A 22,959-nucleotide genomic window follows, 5' to 3' on the forward strand; every position below is an offset into this window, starting at 1 on the left:
TGGATCCCCCATCTTCCTCAATCTTCTTTTACTCGCATGTTTTGGTAGAGCTCATCCTTCAGCAGCCTCTTGGGAAAGACTCCTTGGAAAATTCATTTTTTGAGACCCATCTTGCAGTTCTGAAAATGATTGTTGACTGTTACATAATTCTAGTTTGAAAATAATTTTTTAAAAATTTAAGGTCATATTTTTTTGCCTTGTAGCTTTAGGTGTTGTTGAGAAGTTCAGCAGCAATCTCACGGCCAGTCCTTCATATGTGAATTTTTTGAGTTCAGTGGTGTTCTGATTGCGAATGCTTTTGCCATGTGGAATTTCTTCTCTCTGGAAGCTTTTAGGACCGCTCCTTTACCTACGATGTTCTGAAACCTCATGATGCTGTATCTAGGGATGAGATTGTGTTTTTCTCCATTAAGTAAAGGTCTCAGTGGGCCTATCAATCTGGAGACTCATGCCCTAGAAAATTTCTTAAATTATTATTATTATTATTATTGATAACTACTCCTCTTTGCTTCTTCTGTTCTTTATTTCTGGAACTATTATTGGTCAGATGCTGTACTTCCTAGTTTTTTGTTTCTTCCTGTCATTTTCTGGGAGATTTTCTTAATTTTCTAATACCTCTATTGATTTTTCCTAAAAAAAAAAAATTCTGCTATCATAGTTACATTCTAAGTGCTCCTTATCATTCTGATTGTTCCTTTTTAATATCATTTCTTCATCCTGAAACATCTTATGACTATGTTAATCTCGGAGTATATTAAATTTTGAAAAAAGTGTATCCAATTCCTGTTATTGTTCTGTTTCTTTTGTTTCTATGGTTAAAGGTTATTTTTTCTACTGTTTTTTGCTGTTGTTCCATGTTACGGGCTTTCCTCAATATCTGGAGATCCCAGGCTGCCCATATTGAAGGGTAAAACACGAGAAAGCTGTTTTGAATCTCTGTGTACGTGGACAGGAAACATTTTTAAAATGTCTTGAAAGATTAAAAAAATAGTACAATACACTGAAAACAAGGCATTTATGTCCCTAAAGACTTGAGAATAGGTGATGAAGAGTTAAGTAAAATTCTCTGAAAAAAGATCTACCTTATATAAAGAGTGAAAGAAACAAGATACTGTAGGAGGAAACCAAGTAAAGGTCCTTAGGCCAAGCTGGTGAAACATTTGAAATGTAATCAAAGGAATGTATCTGATTGAGATATGATGACAAGGTACCATAAGAATCGAAGTATGGGGCTGTCTGATCAAAATGAGTGAGACACATTTAGAAGTGAGTGAAGGGCAGGCTGTTGTGCTGAAGAAGGTAGTCATGATATAATGGTAGTTCAAGGAATAGAAGTCAGTAGTCTGGGCATTGTCCTGCTTGTAGAGGGGTGAAAATGACATACGGCTTTATCTGCGTTTGGTTATGAAGGCAAGATCGATACCAAAGTACCGATGAGAACAACGAATGTTAAAATGTGATATTCTGATTATCTCTTTTATTCCTACAATCCAATTATTTTAGCAGGGAAAAGACAAACCTTCCACCTGCAACAACCTCCCCCCCAACCCTCACACTGCCTTCAGGTGAATCTTGCATAATTAAATAACATTTACTCTAAAATGGTATTTCTCTGGCATAGAAAATTCACGTTTTCATGATGGTCGCAAGAGATTCCTATTTCAAAATACGTTCAGAAATCATTTCCTTATCTCATCTGTTCCATGATAAAGCAAGTTTAGGCAAAAACTAGACCGATTAAAATTATATTTCTTTCCAATCACGTTACTGACTTTCTTTGTGTTCCCTCCACTCCTACAATATCAGTGAAATATCAAAACTTGCTTCACTTTACAGAAATTATCAGTACGTTGCCCTTCTATCTTATTAGATCATTCAGATCCTATGATTTAGTCATTATTCTAAGTTTAGGGTTAACTCATCTGAATATTTTCCAAACTTCTCAAAAACAAAAGGTTAACACGGTTTTGAAAGATAATGCTTAAAGGGACAATTTTCAACACTCATAAATGATACACTACTCTTAGAAAGGAATGTGTCTTTTCTACTTGTGTTTTTAAACAGGGAAATATTTCTGTTTTGTTTTTCTTCTGGAACCCTCCTGTTCTCTTGTCCCAACTCTCTAGAGATAGAGTGAGTGGTGAATTTGGGAAAGAACAGGATCTTTGTAGTTCAGTTCCTTCCTGGCTTCTCTTCCTCTTTGGCATTTTGCTGCTTGCCCAGCCCATTTGTTGATTATTCTTAGCAATGTTATAAAGACTAAGAGTAAAAACCAGGCCCCTGGGGGGGTTGGGGGAGAGACCCTACATGACTAGATAGTCCTAACCAGGCAGGTTAGTCTATTAACTTTTGGGGTTCAGTGACAAGCCCATTCAGCTCTCACACTAGGTATGTCCTCTGGCCTAGACTTTCTCATTGGCGAAGGAGTTATTTCTTAATTAGACTCACTACTCAAGAGTGATAGAGGGGTGCCAGGCTTTGGGCTGCTCAAGACCTGAAAATCTGGAGATCTGCTGTAGGATTATCTATCACAGGACGATCGTGCCAATGCTGCCTAAGCCATGCTGGCATTGGAGGGCAAGGAGGGGTTAGCTCCTGTGGCTAAATCTGACGAGTAGGTGACGTTGCCAAGGAGAACATATAGAATGAGAAGACAAGCCACCTAAAGATAGAACCTCAAAAAACACCATCATTTAGGAACCATCCAAGAATGAATATACCCGAAGGCAACTGGAAAGTGATAGACAGAAGGAGAATCAGAAGAGTATGGTATCTCATAAGCCAATAAAGGAAAGAAATTTCAAGAAGTAGGAGGTCACCAGAGATGAATATTAATTTCTTAGAAATCTCATCACATAGGAAGAAAGGATATGATCATAAGAGTGCAAATTAGAGCACTTTTTCTCCAACTTGAGAAAATACATACTCCTTTTAGAGAGAAAAAAATCATCGAGGGCCCCCACCAGCCCAGTTTTGAGTTAAATTATTGTTCTGATGTTACTTAAATATGTAAAAACATTTAACTTGTTTTAACTTCACTACTATGCTTATGGTTTTTGTACAATTTCAAAAGTTAAATTAACTTATAAGGTAAAAACAAGTAAAATTATCAAATAGTCATTGAATTAAATCAATTTACTATTTGGATGCTTTTCTCCCCCACAGAAGCCAAATCACTGATCTCAAAATGAATATGGGGGGCTGCTGGGCCGACTGACGGTAACTGGGCTGAGAGGCTGTTCGCAGAGCGAGTTGAAGATGAATGCGAGAGGATTTGGATCTCAGCTAAAGGACAGTATTCCTGTTACTGAACTTTCAGCAAGTGGACCTTTTTGAAAGTCATGATCTTCTTTGAAAAGATTTTTCTTGTGTAAAAAATGAACTCTTGCCCAGTCATCCTCTTGACTTGTGTAAAAAATGAACTCTTGCCCAGTCATCCTCTTGAATTATCAGAAAAAAAATTTCTAGCTCAACCAAGATAAATGAATTTTTCCACACTGAGAAACATCCAGGGTCTGTTTGCTCCACTGAAGTTGCAAATGGAATTCAAGATGGGGCAGCAGGTTCAGCATCTTCCATTTCTTCCAAGCTCAAACCTTTCACTGGATATTTTGAGGGGTAATGATGAGACTATTGGATTTGAAGATATTCTTAATGACCCGTCACAAAGTGAACTAATGGGAGAACCACACTTGATGGTGGAATATAAACTCGGTTTACTGTAATGCAGTGTACTGTCTGTGAAAATAGAGGGGCTACATCTTGTTTATAGTCGTCTTTTTACTATAATTTTATGTACACAACACATGAGAATTGTTGCCTAAATAATATCTGATCATTTGAAAGTACTTGGGTCTTTGGTTTATGGCCATGTGACAGTTGAAAACACTAGAGATGATTTTAAAACTCCTGGTTTATATTAAAACAATAGCCTATGTCTTTAAAAAAAAATGAATATGGTACAAATTGCCAGTCGTCAGATACTTTAACTCTTCATCAGTTCCTCAAAACTTTTGTGGAATATATGTCATCAAAGATCTAATCACAAAACGAGACTCTGCTTCTAAATAACCATTCCTGAATTTGTATATTTATCTACTTTATGTGTGTGCTCTTTGACTTCAAATAACTTGACTCTTCCTAATATTCTCTGAAATTATATACACCCACATATAATTCAATGTCTTTTTATTTTGGAATCTTTTACAATTTTTCTCAGATTATTTTCTTTTCGGCTTAGCTAATTTCTAATTTACCCCTAACCTGCAATACTTGTCAGCATCAAGTTACTTTCAATTTATGTAGAAGACACTACTCTAAAGAAAACGTTATAACTATCTTATAATCAAGCATGCTTTTAAAAAAGAATTTAAGCCTCATTTTTAATTAAGTCAAATATCTCTTGGGACATGAAAACCTGTCTACTTTTTCTAAGACTGTAACAGCTGTTAATATTATGATTTTAGATAATCCATGTTATTATACACTTTCAATGAGAAAAATATACATTGCTCATTATTTTGAGAGTACACAATTTCTACAAATTGAATTAACTTGTTAATCAGTATCTAATAAATCCTTCCCATGTTCCAGGTAAGCCCAGCAATAGGCGCTAGGGATGCAATGGTGAATGCAAAGAATAGCCTTCTAGGCTGGTACAGGAAGAAAGACAATGAAATAACTAATTACAACAAAGTACAGTAAATGGTTGGGGAAAATACCTAATGGTAGTGTGGTGCAGACACAATCCAGGGGGTGCAGGAGTGGAGGGGTTGGAAAAGGTCAGGTAAGACTCCTTGGAAAAAGTGATATCTATGGTGAGACCAAAGGGATAAGTAGGAATTAGCCAAAGAAAGGTGCTGGGGTGCGCGGATGGAAGTGGAAACATAGGAGCTTTTTCCACTTTGAGGTAGCAGCCAAGTTCAAGGGTGAAGAAACCAGAAACAATAGGGCAGTATGAAAGCAGCAAAGCAGACAAAGCTGTAAACTGAGACATTGGGAAAGCCACCACAACACAAGGTCTCCCCTCAAGGTGTACTTTTCCGATTCACTCAGTAAGCATTCCTCCCCTTTTTGTGAAAAGCAGCCACAGTCAGCCCTTATTTTTCATGGACTGGATCGTGTCCTAGGATTCTGGTGTTTTGAAGACACAATTATGGTTAAAAACCACTGTTTAGCCTGTTAAATGGTATCTTAGAACTTTGAAACCTAAAGGTCATTTTCTTTCCACTGGTAGTATTGTTTCTACTAGTAGTATTTTAGGAACTTTAATTGAATAAGCATGTCTCCATTCCTTAATCCTAAACACTTAACAGTACTAGCTACTTACCTATGGCTAATGTAACAACTAGCAAAAACATTTTAAAATATTAGATACTATCTTCTGAAATAATTTCCCTTTGTTCAAATTTACCTTTCCTTGTTTTCTGGTCTTTCAAGTAATGAACTCTTCTTTTAGTTTGAACTATGCAGTATAAGATTCTCTGTAGTCATTCCAAGTGGAAGGTAATAATAAAAAAATATATTTATTTATACAACATGTACTTGAAAGTGTCATTCAGCCTCCTGACATGCCACACCAGCAGCATTTCATTTTAGTTGGGAATTAGGTGAACAGTAGTTGGGCCAATTCAGTGACTCATAAAACCTGTTAATCAGAGCTGGAAAATGTCTTTTGGCTATGCCCTCACTCTTATTTAATGTCTTGGTATACTCTGACGACACTGTATGGAAAAAAGTAAGATTTTCCAGTATTTAAATCCTTCTTTTATTATCTTATCACACTCAAAAATTCAAATGCAAGTTACATATTTGTCAATAAAATGTACAGATCTCAAGACCAGCCATTACCTCTCAACCGTTCTTGAATTTGTTCCATTTTTCTTAATAAAACTCCAAACTAACACCAATTTTTCTTGAAAACGATGTTTTTTAATGGCTTACCCTCAGCTTTACTTGGTCAACAATAAAAAGAAAAATATTTTTTTAAATTGATAGTTTCCCACAGGTGACAGTTGGAGTTTCAGCACCTGCTTTTACACCTGGGAGGCAGAGATCAGAGGTTGTTAAATTTCTATTCTTTTTTCAGTGGACCAGATTTCATACATAACTCTCTTTTGTCTTTCACTTTTTCTACAAGGTGAGGCCAGCAAAACGTTTTCTATTGTAAAAGAGATGGCATTGAAAAATTTGGTCACAACTTTACTGCTTGAGAAAAAGTGTTCCTATTCTTCTTCTTCGAGGAGTGATATAAAATGCATTTCCCAGAATTATAAAAGGTTTATTATTTGTCCAGCATTTTACAGGAAACAATGGGCTCTATCTCTTAGGTATTAAGCATCTATTCTCAATGCCTGTGGGGTCTCAATCTAGTCCCTGTGAGAATTTAATGTTTCCTTAATTAGATAGTTTTCTTTTAGTGGGAGAGTAAGTGGGTTTTTTTTGTTTGTTTTGTGTCGGTAATTTGCTTTACGGTATCACAACAGAAAAATGCAAGTGTGACCAAAAAAACCTTTTGAGATATCTAAATAAGATTTTTGTTAACAGAGGGAACACTGAACTGTATAATATCTACTGGGATTTAGCAAATGATATATTGCAGTAGAGGCCAAAGTAATTACCTTAAGTTCATAGTGATTTACTCCTTGAAACACACTTTTCTATCCACTATACCATTTGATCTATACCATTGTTAGACATAGTATGGAAGGGCAAACATTTCCAAAAGTATATCTTTTCCCATCTATTGTCTCAACTACCATTTCTACTGAGAATTTTGCTCTTTTACCCTTTAGTTTAAATCAGGTGTGAAAATCAAAGCCCTTACCCTTAGGGTGTTTGCCATCCAAACTTTGAGCTCAATATTTCTGACTTTTACTCCTTCACCTGAGACTCGAAAGTAGATGCTCCTTAAGATTCAGTTATCAATTCCTCTTTCTTTTCTTCTTCTCTTTTCCCCCCCTTCAATTGTCACTTTCATAAGCTGACTTCTAAATGCACGTTTCCACAATTGACCACTCTCTGGAGAAGCAATTTTCCAACTCTGCCGGACACATTTCTAGATTGATTTCCTGAAGGAAGCTATTCTATAATTCAGTGTATCTCAAATTAAGGACATTAAAAAGAAGTCTAAGGCCAGGCTCAGAGACAGACAAGTTTTTGTGTATGAGTTGGTGTTTGCATATATTGCAAAGGCAAATCAAATAAATTTTCAGCTTTTAATTTTTGATAATATAAATCAACTTTTCCTACACATTAAAGTTGGCCCTCAACTTTTAGATCCTATATGTACAAAAAATGAAAATGGTTTATCACCAACCAGATAAAACGTACGTTTTCAGTCTTCCAAACATTTCATAATGTATCACCTTGGAGTTCGCTAGCACGTTTGTCTAAGTGCTAAACAACAGACAGAAAAGATGCTTCTCTAAAATTTAAATCAGTCCTTAAATCAATTTGGCATTGTTCTTTAAAATGACTCCTGAATGATGAGTGGGCAGATCCAAATGAATTCCGGATTCCTAAAAGCGTGACGGTGGGTTAAGTTGGTCTTTCAACATAAGGGAGTTATTTACCGAGTCAAAGGCCATCGATATCTGTCAAAGGCCATTCGTGAAGGAAGTCCCAATTAAAGAAAGATGCTAACACATTTGGTCAATTCTAGATGGATTCAGGGGTTCTGGTCATTTCAAGGAGGAGTTAGAGGTGAACTCCCTCGAACTGCAGCGCGCGTGCTAAGTTATCGTTTCCCTTCCTACAGCCTGAAAAGCTCCGGGAGGATGATCACCCAGGGTCCGAGGTCCAGAAGCCTGACTCCGGAGGACAGTGACACTAGTCTAATGGGACGCTTTGACTCACTCTTTCCATCACTTCCCCGGTCAGTTTTGGTGCAGAGGCAGGAGAGGGGGTATCTATTACCCAGTTAAATGAATGGTCGACTTAGTATAAAATATGTATATTTTGTTTATTGTCCACTCATTGGGAAGCAGACGAGGGTAAAACCACACAGTGGGAGGTTCGCACTACTCGAAGCGCAGTAACTGCAGTTCCCCTGACAACCCTGCACGGGCGACGCCACGTCCCGCCCGCCTTCCGGGCTCCGCGCGCCGCGTGGGGACCGGGGCCGGAAGGGCGCGGCCCGGGGAGGAGCGGGTGGGGCCGGGGGCGTGTCCTCGAGGAGGCGGGGACAAGATGGCCGCCCAGCGCGCTTGGAGGACCTAAGAGGCGGTGGCCGGGGCCACGCCCCGAGCGGGAGGGCCGCTCTGTGCGCGTCCGCTCTATGATGCTTGCGCGCGTCCCCCGCGCGCCGCGCTGCGGGCGGGGCGGGTCTCCGGGATTCCAAGGGCTCGGTTACGGAAGAAGCGCAGAGCCGGCTGGGGAGGGGGCTGGATGCGCGCGCACCCGGGGGGAGGCCGCTGCTGCCCGGAGCAGGAGGAGGGGGAGAGCGCGGCGGGCGGCAGCGGCGCTGGCGGCGACTCCGCCATAGAGCAGGGGGGCCAGGGCAGCGCGCTCGCCCCGTCCCCGGTGAGCGGCGTGCGCAGGGAAGGCGCTCGGGGCGGCGGCCGTGGCCGGGGGCGGTGGAAGCAGGCGGGCCGGGGCGGCGGCGTCTGTGGCCGTGGCCGGGGCCGTGGCCGTGGCCGGGGACGGGGCCGGGGCCGGGGGCGGGGCCGCGGCCGTCCCCCGAGTGGCGGCAGCGGCCTTGGCGGCGACGGCGGCGGCGGCGGCTGCGGCGGCGGCAGCGGTGGCGGCGGCGCCCCCCGGCGGGAGCCGGTCCCTTTCCCGTCGGGGAGCGCGGGGCCGGGGCCCAGGGGACCCCGGGCCACGGAGAGCGGGAAGAGGATGGACTGCCCGGCCCTCCCCCCCGGATGGAAGAAGGAGGAAGTGATCCGAAAATCTGGGCTCAGTGCCGGCAAGAGCGATGTCTACTACTTCAGGTACCGCCCTGGGGGCGGGGAGGGGACGTTGGGGTCAGACCGGGGTCAAGGGTCAGGTGCTGACCTGGGCTGGGGACGTCTGAAGGAGAGCGGGGACCCGAGGGAAGTGTCAGAGACGGACTGGCCTGGTGGTAGAAGATGCCCGAGCCCTTGGGCGGGAATTGCCCCCAGTGCAGTGACAGGCACCGTGTCTGAATGGTGGCAGCCCCGAGGCGGGCGTCGCGTGTGGAAGGTGTCGAGGACAGTAGTGTGTAGAGCAGGGGTTACCCTGGCGGCGATGACTCGGCCCACTGCAGGGTTAAAAGGAGGTGTAATTCATCGAAACTGTAAAAGCCAGTCACCGTTGGCTCCACTCCCAGTCTGTCCCAGACTCATCCTCACAAGGGTGTTTAATCATGCACATGTGGAAGAATCAGCTATCGGTGGCAGCAGGGTTTCAGTTACTTCGTGGGACCCAGGAAAGTTTCATATAAAGTAGCCATTTGGAATGCCTGAAGTTTCTTAGCACGCTCTTGGTGTTACAGAACTTACTGTCTTTAGAAAACTAAAACACTGTAACAAGTTGTTAGACTCCTAGACCAAAATTTGTCCCCCAGGGGACATTTGGCCACGTCTGGGGACGTTTCTGGTTGTCACACCATGGAAGGGGCTGCTGTAGGCCTCCAGTGGGTAGAGGCCAGGGATGTTGCTAACTATTCTATAATCCACGGGGAGCCCCCACACCAAAAAATCATCTGCCCCAAGTGTCATCAGTGCCTCGCATCTAAATGATTCAAGGTTTTCAGCTTGGCCTGATCTTGTGATCCTGTGGACATGCCGTCCATGTCATCAGTTGGGATGACCCAGTAAGCTCCGGAAAGTGCCTGTGGCTATTGATATCAGTGGAATTTTCTTATCAACAAATTTACTGACTTTTTAAAAATAAATCATCCCATTTATAGAAGAAAACAAACGTTGTATTCAAGTCCTTGGAGGCTATGTTTGTGGACTGACTGAATCATTTTTCAGGGAGTGTATTTGGGTTTTACAGCCATTTGTTGTCAGCTCTTTAGTCTTTGGAATAATACTATGAAGGATTTCCATTGTTTTCAACTTCAAGTAGGTTCACACATTACCCCTTGGGGAAATATATTTGTGTGTGTGTACTTGTGTGTCTCCACACAATACAGTATTTGTGAATTGCAAATACTCTTAAATAGATGTAACAGGTTAAAAAAAATAGCTATGTGCATGTGTATATATATATATATACACACATATATACACACATGCACAAAGGAATGTGATCACTAGTTGTATGACATGTAAACATGAACGTATTCCTGATGGTTGCTCAAAATATATGGAGGAGTAGCTTCAGTAAATGTATTTCACTTCAAGTAAAAAGAATTAAATGAAGTGTTTCATTAGAACTATTTTTTCACTTGATCTGAGATGATTATCTTGAAATCTTAAATGATAAAACGGAAAACTTACCGTAAGCATACAAAGGTGATTGTCTTGTTATGTATTTCTCCATCATTAAATATTAAATTTATTTGAATAATATGAAGAGAGTTATTGTAGAACAAATGGTTTACTCCTCTCACTTGTTTCACGTAGTGCTACTATTCACAATTGTTCCTTTTTGCATACATATTCTTTCCTTAACAGCCCCTTCTGTTTTCTTTCTAAGCAGGTAGTATGCATAACCTTTCTGTGAATTATGTCTTGATGTCTTGTAGCCAATTATATTAGACAGGAATATCCTGTATCTGGGATTGAGCTCCTTGAGGAATAGGAGACTAGACTAGTCTCAGTGGAGCATCTTAAACTTTGAATTTCACTCCCTATGGTATATCTCCGGGGATATGGTTTGTTTGGTTTTGGGATGACGTATTTTTTCAAACTAACTTTTGGTTACTGCAAAGCTTTTTTTGTTGTTTTCCTTGCAAAAGGTGGAAAAGTTATTTCAGAAAGGCAGCTTCCTGTATTCTGGTTTGTGATCACTTAATATTTTTTGAACGTGTTGTAAATTTTTGATGTGCTTTTTTTTTTATACATTCAATAAATATTTTGTGGTAGAAAAACTGATAAAATCAATTAAAACAAACTTTCCAAACAAATTAATCTTATGACGAATTACAAACCAATATAGTGATAATTACTTTCTGAAATTAAAGTCTTTTTATGAGACAATACAAAGTGATTTGCTTTTTACTTGTTTATGCAAAATGAAAGGGCAGGTTGAACAGATTTGTGGTACACGTGCTTAGTTCAGGGCTGGAAGGAGTGTTGTCTGTTGTTTGTTGACTACCTACAGATTGTTAGTTACCATGCAGGATTGTAACACTCAGCCTTAAAATCCTCTTGAGAGGTTGGTTACATTCTGAGGCAGGAGGACACATGTAGCATGACTTCCTCTTTCAGTAATGAATGATGGAGGTTACCTACTTAGAGTAAAGGTGAACATGTTATTTTTCAATCTGCAGTGTCACTGCTTTGCATGCTGGCATCCCCACATATAGCCAGCTGTTAAAAACCAGTAGCTCCAAACAGCCCCTGTGTCTGTTAATAGGCGGGTTAAGGGTTAACTGTCCTGTTGGTAATGTGAACACCTGCACCCAGTTGTTCACACACATCCTAATAGTGCTAACTCCTGAATTAGCCTGACCCTGGGGAGATTAATTTAAAGAAATCTGGATCTGGTAACATGGGGTGTGTTTTACACTTGTTAATTGGACTTAAGCTCATCAAGCATACCTCAAATACTGGTAGAATGGTTTTTTGTTGTTTCCTGAGACTTCCCAGTTCTAGTAGGAAGGTGTGCCTCTGATTGCCAGTTAAGCAGTATAATTATGCCTCTTGTCAAGGACTGCTGATAGGCTAGTGGCAGTTCATATATTATCACCCAAACTTTGTTTTTTAAAAGGGTGTGGTTTGATAAAGTGTTGGATCCATTGGTATAATTTCTGAAAAAGTTACCATCATATGAAACTCATTATTTGAACAATAATTTTCTAACTGGTCTACTTGACTCCTGTCATTTCTAGTTTTGGGTTTCCTGCACTTGCAGGTAGATGTTTTTGAAATACTTTGCGCTGGGTAGGAACCTTTAGTAACTGTCTCATGCCATTTTAGTTTTTTAAATCTAAACTTTTAAATCTGTTGGATTCTAACTTTTTTTTTTTTTTTTATAATTGGGTTAAAGACCTGGGAGTCATGGTAAACTGTTACAGCTGCTGCCATAAAATATCATCTGGTTGGCTATTGGAAACATAATAGTAAACATTTTTGACTTTTATCAAAATTTTGATTCATTTGCACGTGATCATTTCTCTGACGGATACAGTGGAGTCAGAGAATAATTAAAATAATCATAGGGAGCCAGGTATATGAAGAGAGGCTAAAAATATTTCACCTTGATCTAGAAAGAAGAGGACTCAGAGGCATTAGAATTGAAGTCTGTAAAGTTAAGAGTGATATGATAGAAGTAGGAGTCTCTAGAGAAGGCAGTACAACACAGCTTAAGCTCATCAAGAAAACCTCAATGGTTTTCTTGTAGAATGGCTTTTTGGTTTCCTGAGACTGGAGTTGGTATTCTAATTCCACTTCCCAGTGGTGCAGCCCTGCATTAGGAGGTAGAGGTACCATCATAGCCACTTTACAAACAGACAAAGCACAGCACTGCAAAGTGTAAGTGATATTCAAATGGGCAACACATTCCCTAAGAAGCAAGCTCTAGGTCTTTATTTTTTTTATTTTAAAAGCTTTCACAATTTGAAGGAATCACATTGTAACTTGCAGGCTAAATGTAACTTACTGAGATAGTTTTATATGGTTCCTCTAAAAAGTTCATATGTTTCTTTTCAGAGTTGACACTATTGAAATGTACCCTACAGACTAATTTAAAAATCTCTTTAGTTGGAGAAAGGAAAGAAATGCAACATTTATTAACTGTTGTTGCATAATTGAAAGTTTGACTCGCTTTTAGTCTTTTTTCTTGATATTGCCTGATTGAAGCCAGGATCCACAAATAAAAGACATATGGGTGTGGTGGAAATTGTTCTCTGATAATTCTCCTTCAGCTTCTAGCACTTTTTGTGATGTGCTAGAGTAATTTTTGTGAGAGTGCAACACTGCCATCTGCCCTACATCTGATTTTTAGAATCTGACATGCAAAGTCTCACCTGCCAGAATACGCACAATACTTGCAGTAGCGGAAATACGAGTACGTACCTCAAAAGGAAGTGATACACATACATTCTAAAAATAATCTCCAACAGAAATTGATAGGTGATATTTTCAGATTGCTTTAAAAATTTCATTTGAGACACAGAGTCATAATTTGGTTTTAACAAATGGAACAAACAGGTGATTTGCAAAGGAGGTGATGCTTTTTTTTTTTTTTTTAGATTTTGTAGTGGGACTAATAATAGAAATTCATAACCTTTTATCTCGTGTTTGAGATCTTATCAGACTTGCATGATGAATTAGAAATAAATCATCAACTCTTATTTCAAGGATTTACTGTTTGGCCAGGAATAGTAATACTCTTCGCAGCTCTTGTTTATTAATTTTTTATTGCTGTTTGCCATTTCCACTGAGAAATGACTAGGCAAGTTGTAAAATGAAGTTTTACTTAATTTTATCATAACTTTGAAAAACTAAAACTTGCCAAGATAGGAACATAAAAGTATGGAGTAGAATGAAATTTGAATAATATCTGTGGATCTTATGAGTTTGCCTTGTCTTGTAAATTCAAACTCATTTGGTAACTAGATGTGAATATAAATAATAGTAAAAGTAACTTAAAATTAGATTTTAAAATTTGTCGGGAACAATTATGAGTGATTTATAAATGTGAGGAAGAATATCATCCTCGTTTAAAGATTTTTGAAAAATGTTTCTTGGTATTTTTTTTTTTTCTTTGTTCTTTTAATGCTGGCAGAACCCATAGATTAAAGCAAGGCTGAATGTCCTTAAAATTCTTTTTAACATGTATGCAGTGATGTATACACATCTCTTTAAAAAGACCTCTCTTCTAGGCCCCTATCCTCTTTTGAAAAAAAATATAACCTGTTTTGGGGTTTGTTTGTATGCTTGTTTGTTTTACCTATGTCTGTTTTTTATTATGGAAAAGTTCAACATATACAAAAGAAAAAGTAGATAGAAAAGTGTAATGAGTCCCTCATGTGCTTGTCAGCCAGGTTTAACAGCTCCTGGCCAATCTTTTTTGTCAGTATCCAGCCTCTACCCCCCTGCCCCCCCCCCCCACTTCCCCCAATTATATTTTGAAATAATCTCCAGTCATATTTAGTTTTTGACATTTCCATAGCAGTGTCCATTTCCAAATTGAACCAAATTGAACCAGTTCCAAATTGAACCAAATTGAACCCAAACCAGCGTTTTTCCTTTTTCAGAAAGTGAGTGGCCTTAAGGCAGTAGGATGAGATAGGTAGAATTCTACATTCATTCATTTTTTAAAATTATTTTTTATTTTTCAGTGGATCATCTTGGCTTTTTTTTCCTTCTTTAACCGTGATATAAAGATAATAGAATTTGCTGCCAGTGATATAAATGCTGGTTTATGGAATGAGAATGATTGGTACAATTTGAATTATAGGTCAGGTCTTTTATACTGTTTAAAATTGTGTGTGTGGTGTGATTCCTTAAACATTTATGTCGAGGGAAAAGGTGGACTGCTGTCACATTTTATTAGTAGCCAAATTGTAAATATTTTTTTTCCTTATCTATACTTTAAAAATAATTCTGCACTCCCCTACCCTTATCCCAACTGCTAAAGAAATTCATTAATGCTCAAATTTACTTGCCCAAACTCTTCATATATTAAAGAGAACTTTCCAACTTTCAAGGGAAATACTCAGTTGCATACTTTAATGTTTATATTTTAAACATACATTGTAGAAAATTTCAAACATATATACAAAAAGGTAGAGGAAATAATATAAAAAACTGCCAAGTCCCCAGCCTAGCAATTGCCAATTTTATTCCATCCATACCCCAATCCACTACCCCGATTCAGTCTTCGTTATTTAGAAGAAAATCTGACATTATATCATTTCATTCATAAATAACTACTTAACATTCATAAATAACTACTCAGTATGCTATTTGTGAAGGTAAGATTTAAACTTGTGGAAGTTTTATAACCATGCAGCACTCAGTATTTCAAAACTAGAGTATAAGAGATGCCAACAGGAAGTTCATGATTATTTGCCTGATACAGGCAGTAATTGCTATATTGTTCAGGGGAAGGAAACAGTCGTATTACTTTGTTCTGTTAAGGCTTTATGGAAGAAGTATAAGTGGATTGGTATTTCTGGCCTTTGGGGGTTGGGGATAAAGGACATGCATAAGTCAGGTAAAAGACATGGTTTGCGAAGGGCTGAGGAAAGAAAACCATTCAGCCTGTTCAAAATAGAGTGAATAAACCAACACGGCTGGAACAAAGGTCACTGGGTAAGAGGAGTGGAAAGAAAGGTTGAAGATTAAGAGGAGGCTAGATGAAAAAAGATCTCAAATGCAGGACTAAGATATTTGACTCCCTTTTGCTAATGCGTGAAAGTCCATTGAAGGCTTTTAAACCGATCTATGATCTTGTGTAGTTGTGTTTTTAGAAGAGCAGTCTGCATAGGTTAGAATGCAGAGAGACTAGTAAATAGAAAATCTGCCTATCATGGTGATTTAGACCTGAGATGATAAATGTTGATTTAGAGAGTAGGATGGAAATGGAAAGGTTTGATTAAAAGGCGATTATGAAGGAACTGGATTTAGTAACTGACTAGAGATGCGACATAAAAGTGAGATAAGAGTAGATAGAATGTACCAGGAACAAACTATAGAGGAGGGCTGAGGATGGTTCACTTTAGGAAAGGTCTACATTTAAAGTTTGGAAATAAAGGAGTTAAAGAAGGGGGAGTGGAGAGCTGACTTTTAGATAGATATTTCTGTGTGCGTGTCATGTAGTTTTGAAGCAGTGGTATATATTTTTGGAGTTTTGGTGTGGCAGTGTTCTGATTATATGCTTTGTATCTGAAAAGCGTTCCCAGACCTCATTCCAGTGTGTGTATAGCAGTTGCCCCACACCAACAAGCAAATCTGACACCAGCCAGCTCTCTGAGATTTCAGCTAAATTCTGACACCATATGCATACCTGGAGATAGAATCAGACCCCACAGGTTAAGTGCTCAGTCCCACAAGACCTCCCACCACTTCTGATGCCAGTGAGATGCCAGCCGTAAGCCCAGGTTATTTGTGCTTCTGACCCATTGGCTGCAGATTGGATGTTCCAGCAACCCGTTAACTCAGGATGCCAGTGGCAATTCTAGGTTATTACCTGTACTTCTGACTGACTATAAATCACAGGTTCCCACACCCCTTCCATGGGTTCTGTTAAGTTGCTAGAGTGGCTCATAGAACTCAGGAAAACCCATTTACTCACTAGATCACCGATTTATTACAAAGGATAGTAAAGGATACAAATCAACAGCCAGATGAAGAAATACGTAGCGTGAGGTCCTGAATGAAGGAGCTTCTGTCCTGGAGCTGGGGCATGTGGAAACATTCTGGTTCTCTAACGGGAAATTCTCCCAAACAGGGCTGACAAGCTGTCTTCTGGGATTTTTTTGAAGGCTTATTACATAGTCATAATTGACTAAGTCATTGGCTTATTGGCTGTTGAGTCAACGTCACTCCCCTCTCTCCTCTAGGAAGTCAGGAGGTGGAACTGAAAGTCTCTAGCCTTGAGTGGGGTCCAAAAGTCACCTCATTAACATGGCAAGAGACAGGATTGTTGCTCTTATCACTTAGGAAATTCCAAGGGGTTTGGGAGCTGTGAGCCAGAAGGATGAAAACCACATATACATATATGAGATATATGTATTTGGTTTTGGTCATCTGGATCACCAAATACGTATTTCTTATAAATCACAGTATGCAGTACCTAAGTCCAAACAAGTAATTTTAATTTCAGATTTTTAATCTGCTAAAATTTAATTTTTGGAGACAATTGTTATTTAAAGCTAGAGAAGTCTTTCTTTCAATACTTACTTTTGTAAGTAACAGGTAAGCTTTAACATTTAAGGAGGGTAGGAAAATATAATAGAGTTGCTGTTTTCTTATTCTCAAACTTTTTCAGTGCTGTAGCTGATAGAATTTTCAGTGCAGGTATCTTTATTATTCCCCACCAAGTACTTCCTGATATTGTTGAGAGTGGTGCATCTCTGAGCGTGCTCCTCAGCCTGAGCTAACCATCTGCTACCCACAGTGCCACTCCACTCATAGGCCAGTTCCTGTTACTCTGATTACTGCCGCCCCCACGGCTCATCCTGTTGTAAACTGGTTTGAAGATATACCTGTGTTTGCTCAGACCTGTATGATTTGACTAAATACCATGATTATCCATGTTACCAAAGTAACAAGAAAAAAATGTGTTCTGCTCTATTAGACTAAGAGTGTTCTCATGCAAACAGCAGGTCGTCAGAAGAGTTAATATGTATGTCGTAGACTGGCAGGGCGTTCTAGTTGTCGGGTAATGATGATTACAGGCGAGTATCGTTCAGTCAAGGTGACTATAACTGAAGTATTTTGGTATCTCAATTTTTTTTTAGATTTGAAAGCCAGATGCAAATAACATTTCTTCTGATAATCTATATTTAGAAACCTCCTTTAGAAGAGTAAGGTTAAAGAAGTGCTTTAAGCAGTTTGATCAGAGTGGAAGCAAGCAAAGACATAGTTCAAGTGATGAAATTTTCTTCCATGAACTGGAAAAATATAACTCATGTTTTTGATTTGTATTAATTCCTTTTCTTCAGGGTACTTAGTGGGTAGAATTTAAAGGTGAAGCCGTCACAAGTTGGTTCAGGATTGGCATATATAGAGGGCAGTTGTAGGGATTTTTTTGTGGTTGAAAGTGAAATATTAGTATTTCATTACTGGGATTAGAAGTCGTCACTCTAGGCAGAGAAATCTGAAAATGACTAATCTTCACTAGTCTCCTTCAGGTAAAAAAAGAAAAGTAGTTTCCCTAAGTTACAGTTCGATGCTTTTAGTCACAGTAAGTCATGGTGCGTCTGAGGCTGGGCTCTACAGTAGCCATCTTTAGAGCGCAGACAGATGGTAATTTTGTCACTTTGGGTAAGGCCAGAGCTTCAATGACATACCATCTTTTTGTTCATGTAGCATTGACTTCCTCAGCCACATCTAGGGCCATCTTGCTGCTGTGCAGACGGTCTGTGTGCGATGGGCAGAATTCCTGCTTGACCGTCCCCTGAGGTCTTGTCCTTCAATATGCTTACCTTCATTTCCTGCAGAGGAAGGTGCCTGGTCTTAACATCCACTGGGTGCTAGGTCGACTTACCTTAAAGTACCAAGCACAAGCTATAGCAGTTATGGAGAAGAGTCTGGAAAAAAATACGTAAACAGATTGAAGGGTTTTGATGTGTCATTAAGGGGAAGCTGTTTTGTCAGCATTGAGGAGTCTGCACTGTAGGACTTGGTATTGCCTTTGTAGCTGGCGGATGGGGCAGTGAAGCACTGTGACCGGCCCTTGTCGCTGGAGGGTCACATGCCAGGTGGACGGTGACGCTGCAGCAGAGGCAGTGCTAGATGGGTTTGAGAGGGGACGTCTGGTAGGCAGAGATGCTTCAAGTTTGGGACAGTATGGAGGGCTACGTGCTCTTTTATTTTACGATCTGAGCACATTGGGAAGTGTGCGTTAGAATGGGAGTGGGGGGTGCTTACCCTAATCTTCCGTTCTTTGCTGTGTTCTTGTTTTCCACTTTGTTCTAGTCTGTCACGTTCTGGTTGTCACTGGTTGTTATCTTCATCTGTAGGCCGAATTCTATACTTTGAATTGTGTTTCAGGAATACTTGACGTCATGTGGTTGTGGAAAAAGAATGTTGATACGATCTTCAGTTGTCTTGAAGTCGGTGGTGGCAGAATACCAGAGTTTGTGACAAAGAGGGGTGTGTTGGTTTGGACTTGACCCAGAGAGAGATTTTGCTGTTCCAGGGGAATGTTTTATTGCTGAGTTTTCTAGCCTTTTCTCTTTTGTCTTTTTGTTGAATTATCTTTCTTTTATTGTAGTCAGTTGGTGCAAGGTTAAGTTCTAAATACAACATGTTGGCTTCTTTGAGAGGTAGTCTAGAATTCTCACAATTCTCTCTGGTGATATATCCTGCTGACTTTAACAGTTTTATTCTAGCACATTTAGCTCAGAAAATTTAGATAAGACTTTGGGGCATACTTCCATAAAGATTTTCTTACAGATAAGTGCCACACAGGAAAAAATGTTTTAGAACATACCAGGTTAGCCTGTATAATTCTGGCACTTTTGTAATTTTACAGCTTTGACAATATTTCTTACAGGAAATAAATTATTCTTGATATGCTTCTCTAAGGTAGGATTTTGGCTACAAAAACTCAGGTCAGCATCATATAAACACATTTGCAAATGTTTGCCTTAGTGTTCTCCGTTTAGTAGTTAATACATAAGAGAGCATTTAAATATTGTCTAATTCAAGATTTTCTTTCCGCATTGTAAATGTTATGAGTTCAAATTGGTAGCCCAAAGAGATATGGATTCCAAGTGTTTATATATGTTGTATGCGTGTTTTCAACTAGGGTGTTGACTTCAGAAAAAAATTGTTCTGAAGTTCTTTCTGATTACTGCTGACATTGTGTATATGTAATACTTATAGAAAAATCAGCATTTCAAAAGTCAATTTGGAAAAAAGTTGGTAAGATTGAAGACATTGGCAGTGTGCTTGTGCTGTGCATGTGGTTTGTGTAGGGATTCTGTTAGTGGTTGCCAAGTGAGTGACCAGTGGGATAGTCTGTAGTGACATCTGCTATGTGTTCCGCTGGTGTACCTAGTGGATGTTACACTAGATGACACATTGTCTCTTTTTATAGTGAAGTTACAAAGTTCCTTTAAAACTTTAACGTTACTTTGAAAAAAATAAACATGTAAAATTGTGATGTGGTAACAGTTGAGAACAGGAAGGAAGGCATGAAGAAAAAGATTTATGTAGCGTCCAGGGTAAATATTGCTGTCTTTTGTACAATTAACATTATCTTTGTTCTAGTCCGAGTGGTAAGAAGTTCAGAAGCAAACCTCAGTTGGCAAGGTACCTGGGAAATACTGTTGACCTCAGCAGTTTTGACTTCAGAACTGGAAAGATGATGCCTAGTAAATTACAGAAGAACAAACAGAGACTGCGGAATGATCCTCTCAATCAGAATAAGGTTGGTTAATATGTATGCTGTTTCAGAAGCTCTCCAAAAAGTATCTTATGTTTCAAATATCTCATTGGAATTTTGGTTGTCTGAATGTCCCAGTTTTCTTTTTTCCTTTTTCCCCTCACTAAGCATTTGGACTACAAATTGGATTAATCTTCTGGTAGTTAGCAGCACTTATATAGAGAGAGAACCTAAGTCACTTGTGCACAGTTGAAAACATTTCAGGCCAATCACACTTTTGGCCCGTTGGAATTATTTACAAAAGATTGGTTTGTTGATTATTTTTTTCCTTAGAAATAGTCCCTATTGCGCAAAGAGGCAAAATTTTAATGTGGTATTCTTACCACATAGTTTATACTTACCTACTAATTTTCAGGATTAGGATTTGAGAAAGGGGACTTTTTATTTGACTTTTGATGATGTTCTCATCCAGGTGCTGTGATTGGAGATTTTTCTGTTAGCTCGTATTTTTATTGAGCTACTTAGTTGATGGTTTATTGTATAGGAATTTTAACAAGTAGCATTTGAATTATGCTAATTTAATTGTATAACAGCACCCAGTGTCTTCACAAAGAAAGCCTTTTCCTCCCTCCAAGGGTAACTAATTTTATAGAACCTTTATTCCCCCCCTCAATTTTTCTTTCTCTAAATTTCAGAGATAAATGTGTATGTGTGTTGCCACCACCATTGTCTCACTCTGTGTGAAAATGGGGAAGGGAAAAGTAAGGGCTTTCTTTCTAGGGATATGGCTCATGTAACCCTGCATGCCTCTTGGGAGTGTGCCTTCCTCTTAGGAACCCTGAGGCGGTGTGTAGGGTGGGAAAGGCTTTGGCTGCAGGGGGTGTGGTTCCAGGCCCTGGCTCTGCCCCTTAATTAGCTCACCCGGTCATGGGCAACTTCCTTAACCTCTGAACGCCTCACACTTCTCTTTGGTAAAATTAAGGTAATGAAATCTTTTCCTTAGCATTGTGAGGAATAAATAGGAATTTATATGAAAACATCTGGCCAAGTATTTGACCGACAGTAGTTCCATTCCTTTCCCTATTTCACCTTCCTAAGCACTGAGCCACCTTGGTGAACAGTGTTGCCTGGTGGCCAGTCTAGGAGACTTTCTTATCCAAGCTCTTTTCCTCCTCATCTTTTTGCTTTTCCTGAACGGTATGGGGTCTGTGCTTCATATCTCTCTTTATTCAGAATTCAGCTTCCTACTTTGTTTACAGTAGTTTAATTGCAAAAATTGTTATGGAAGTTAGAATGCATAGTTTCCTCGTATGTTGCATTGGTTACCTTGCATTGGTTTCCAGAGGGACATTGGCGGGTACCTTATTTAGGTAGGCAGAATGCGAAGGGAAGGCTGAAATTGCCTCTGTAATGCTAAACTACGGTGATATTGTGGGTTGATAGTTTTGAAGGTGTGAAGGATACGAGAGAGTGATAAGAGTAGAGGGAGCTCAAGTTAACAAAAGTTAGGACCTTGAGTGTATATAGGCAAAGCTGTGTGATTTCAGCTTAAGAAAACATTTATTCTTGGTTTATTTTGCTTCTTAAATGTGCGGAGGAAAATCAAGATTTATTTTTCTAAAACTGCCTTTAAAAAACTCTAACCACAGTGTTGGGTATCAATTGAAGGGGCTCAAATATTTATGAAATGAATGGAATGCTTTCAAACTATCCTGCTGTTACCAGAATCACAGTTAAGCTACACTAAGTGTAATGTGAAGATGTGCTTCCTGATAGTTACGAGTCACTAAAAACCAAACACTGATTCGTCTCTTTAGTTTGTGTGCACCTTTACGCTCTAGCTGCGCGGGACCGCTCGCTCATCACCCTGCACCATGGCATGCGCTTTCAAGACTCTGCTTGCTCATGTGCTGTGTCCTCTGCTTGGAATGCGCTCCCCCCTCCCCCTCCACCTGGCGAACAGCTCCTCATCCAAGGCCCAGCTCCATTGCCTCCATCTCTGTGACGCCTGCCCTGCATCCTCCAGGCAGAACCAGTCCCTCTTCGTTGTGCCTCCCTGGTGCTTTGCTGCTGTGTTTGTGCTTGTCGCCTCCTACAGACTGTGAGCTCCGCGAGGGCAGGGACCAGGCCTTTTGTATAATTGTTTTTGTGTATATTGTCCAAAGCCTAGCACACGGTAGGTACTTAATAAATGTTTGCTTCTTGTTTATTTGATTGAATACCTCATTCCAGAAATTTATAGTGGTGATAAATGTTTATTGAATAAATTAATATACCATACATTATTTTGGAATGACACCTTTCATTGTCAATGTTTTCTGAAAGCTTTCTGTCTGAATCTTTGGGGGTAGAGTCTTGTTTTGCATCTGATTTTATTTTAAGTAGTCAGAAAAATGCATGAGTATTGCGTTTTAAAAAATAAGCTCTCTTTTAAAATAACACCAACATTAAATATCTCTGTAAAGCAGAAAACGTATTTATGAGTAATTAATAATAACTGTATTATGTCTTTTTAATAATAAAACAGTATAGAGAAAGCTGGGAGATTTAAACCAGTATACAGGAATCTGAGGTAATATTTTGTTATGTGGTTATAAACCTGACTGAAGTGCATTATTACGTTGTTTTGAGTTTTTTTTTTTAAAGGCTTATCTTCAAAGAATTAGAAATGTAATTAACAATATAAGCTTTGAAACAGGCTAAATTATAGTTTATGTTGACTGATTGTAAACTGTGCTCCATCTTCCATATCAAAGGTGAGTTTAGTGGGTGAATAATACATTCGGGTATGGTTGGGAAGATATCTTCTGATGATCTTTG

General features: G+C 39.4%; 1 protein-coding gene and 1 pseudogene across 3 annotated transcripts in view; both read left to right on the top strand.

Annotated features, from left to right (window-relative positions):
- The first annotated feature begins 3,258 nt into the window (after positions 1–3,258).
- LOC308509827 (proteasome maturation protein-like) lies at positions 3,259–3,725 on the top strand (annotated as a pseudogene). Its single transcript has one exon. The product of its transcript is annotated as a proteasome maturation protein-like (transcript).
- A 4,553-nt stretch (positions 3,726–8,278) lies between these two features.
- The window catches only part of MBD2 (methyl-CpG binding domain protein 2), a 60,024-nt gene continuing 45,343 nt past the window's right edge, over positions 8,279–22,959 (top strand). The window contains exons 1-2 of one of the 2 annotated variants that reach the window (XR_013995312.1): positions 8,279–8,933; positions 20,025–20,184. Coding sequence is in view for 1 of the 2 variants with exons in the window: in XM_081079074.1 (XP_080935200.1) it covers positions 8,389–8,933; positions 20,025–20,184 (705 nt within the window). In the remaining variant the exon portion in view is untranslated. The remainder of the gene's footprint in view (positions 8,934–20,024; positions 20,185–22,959) is intronic. The other variant, XM_081079074.1, reaches the window with a different exon arrangement.

The sequence above is a fragment of the Rhinolophus hipposideros genome, assembly GCF_964194185.1.
Source record: "Rhinolophus hipposideros genome assembly, chromosome: 17".
NCBI lineage: Eukaryota > Metazoa > Chordata > Mammalia > Chiroptera > Rhinolophidae > Rhinolophus > Rhinolophus hipposideros.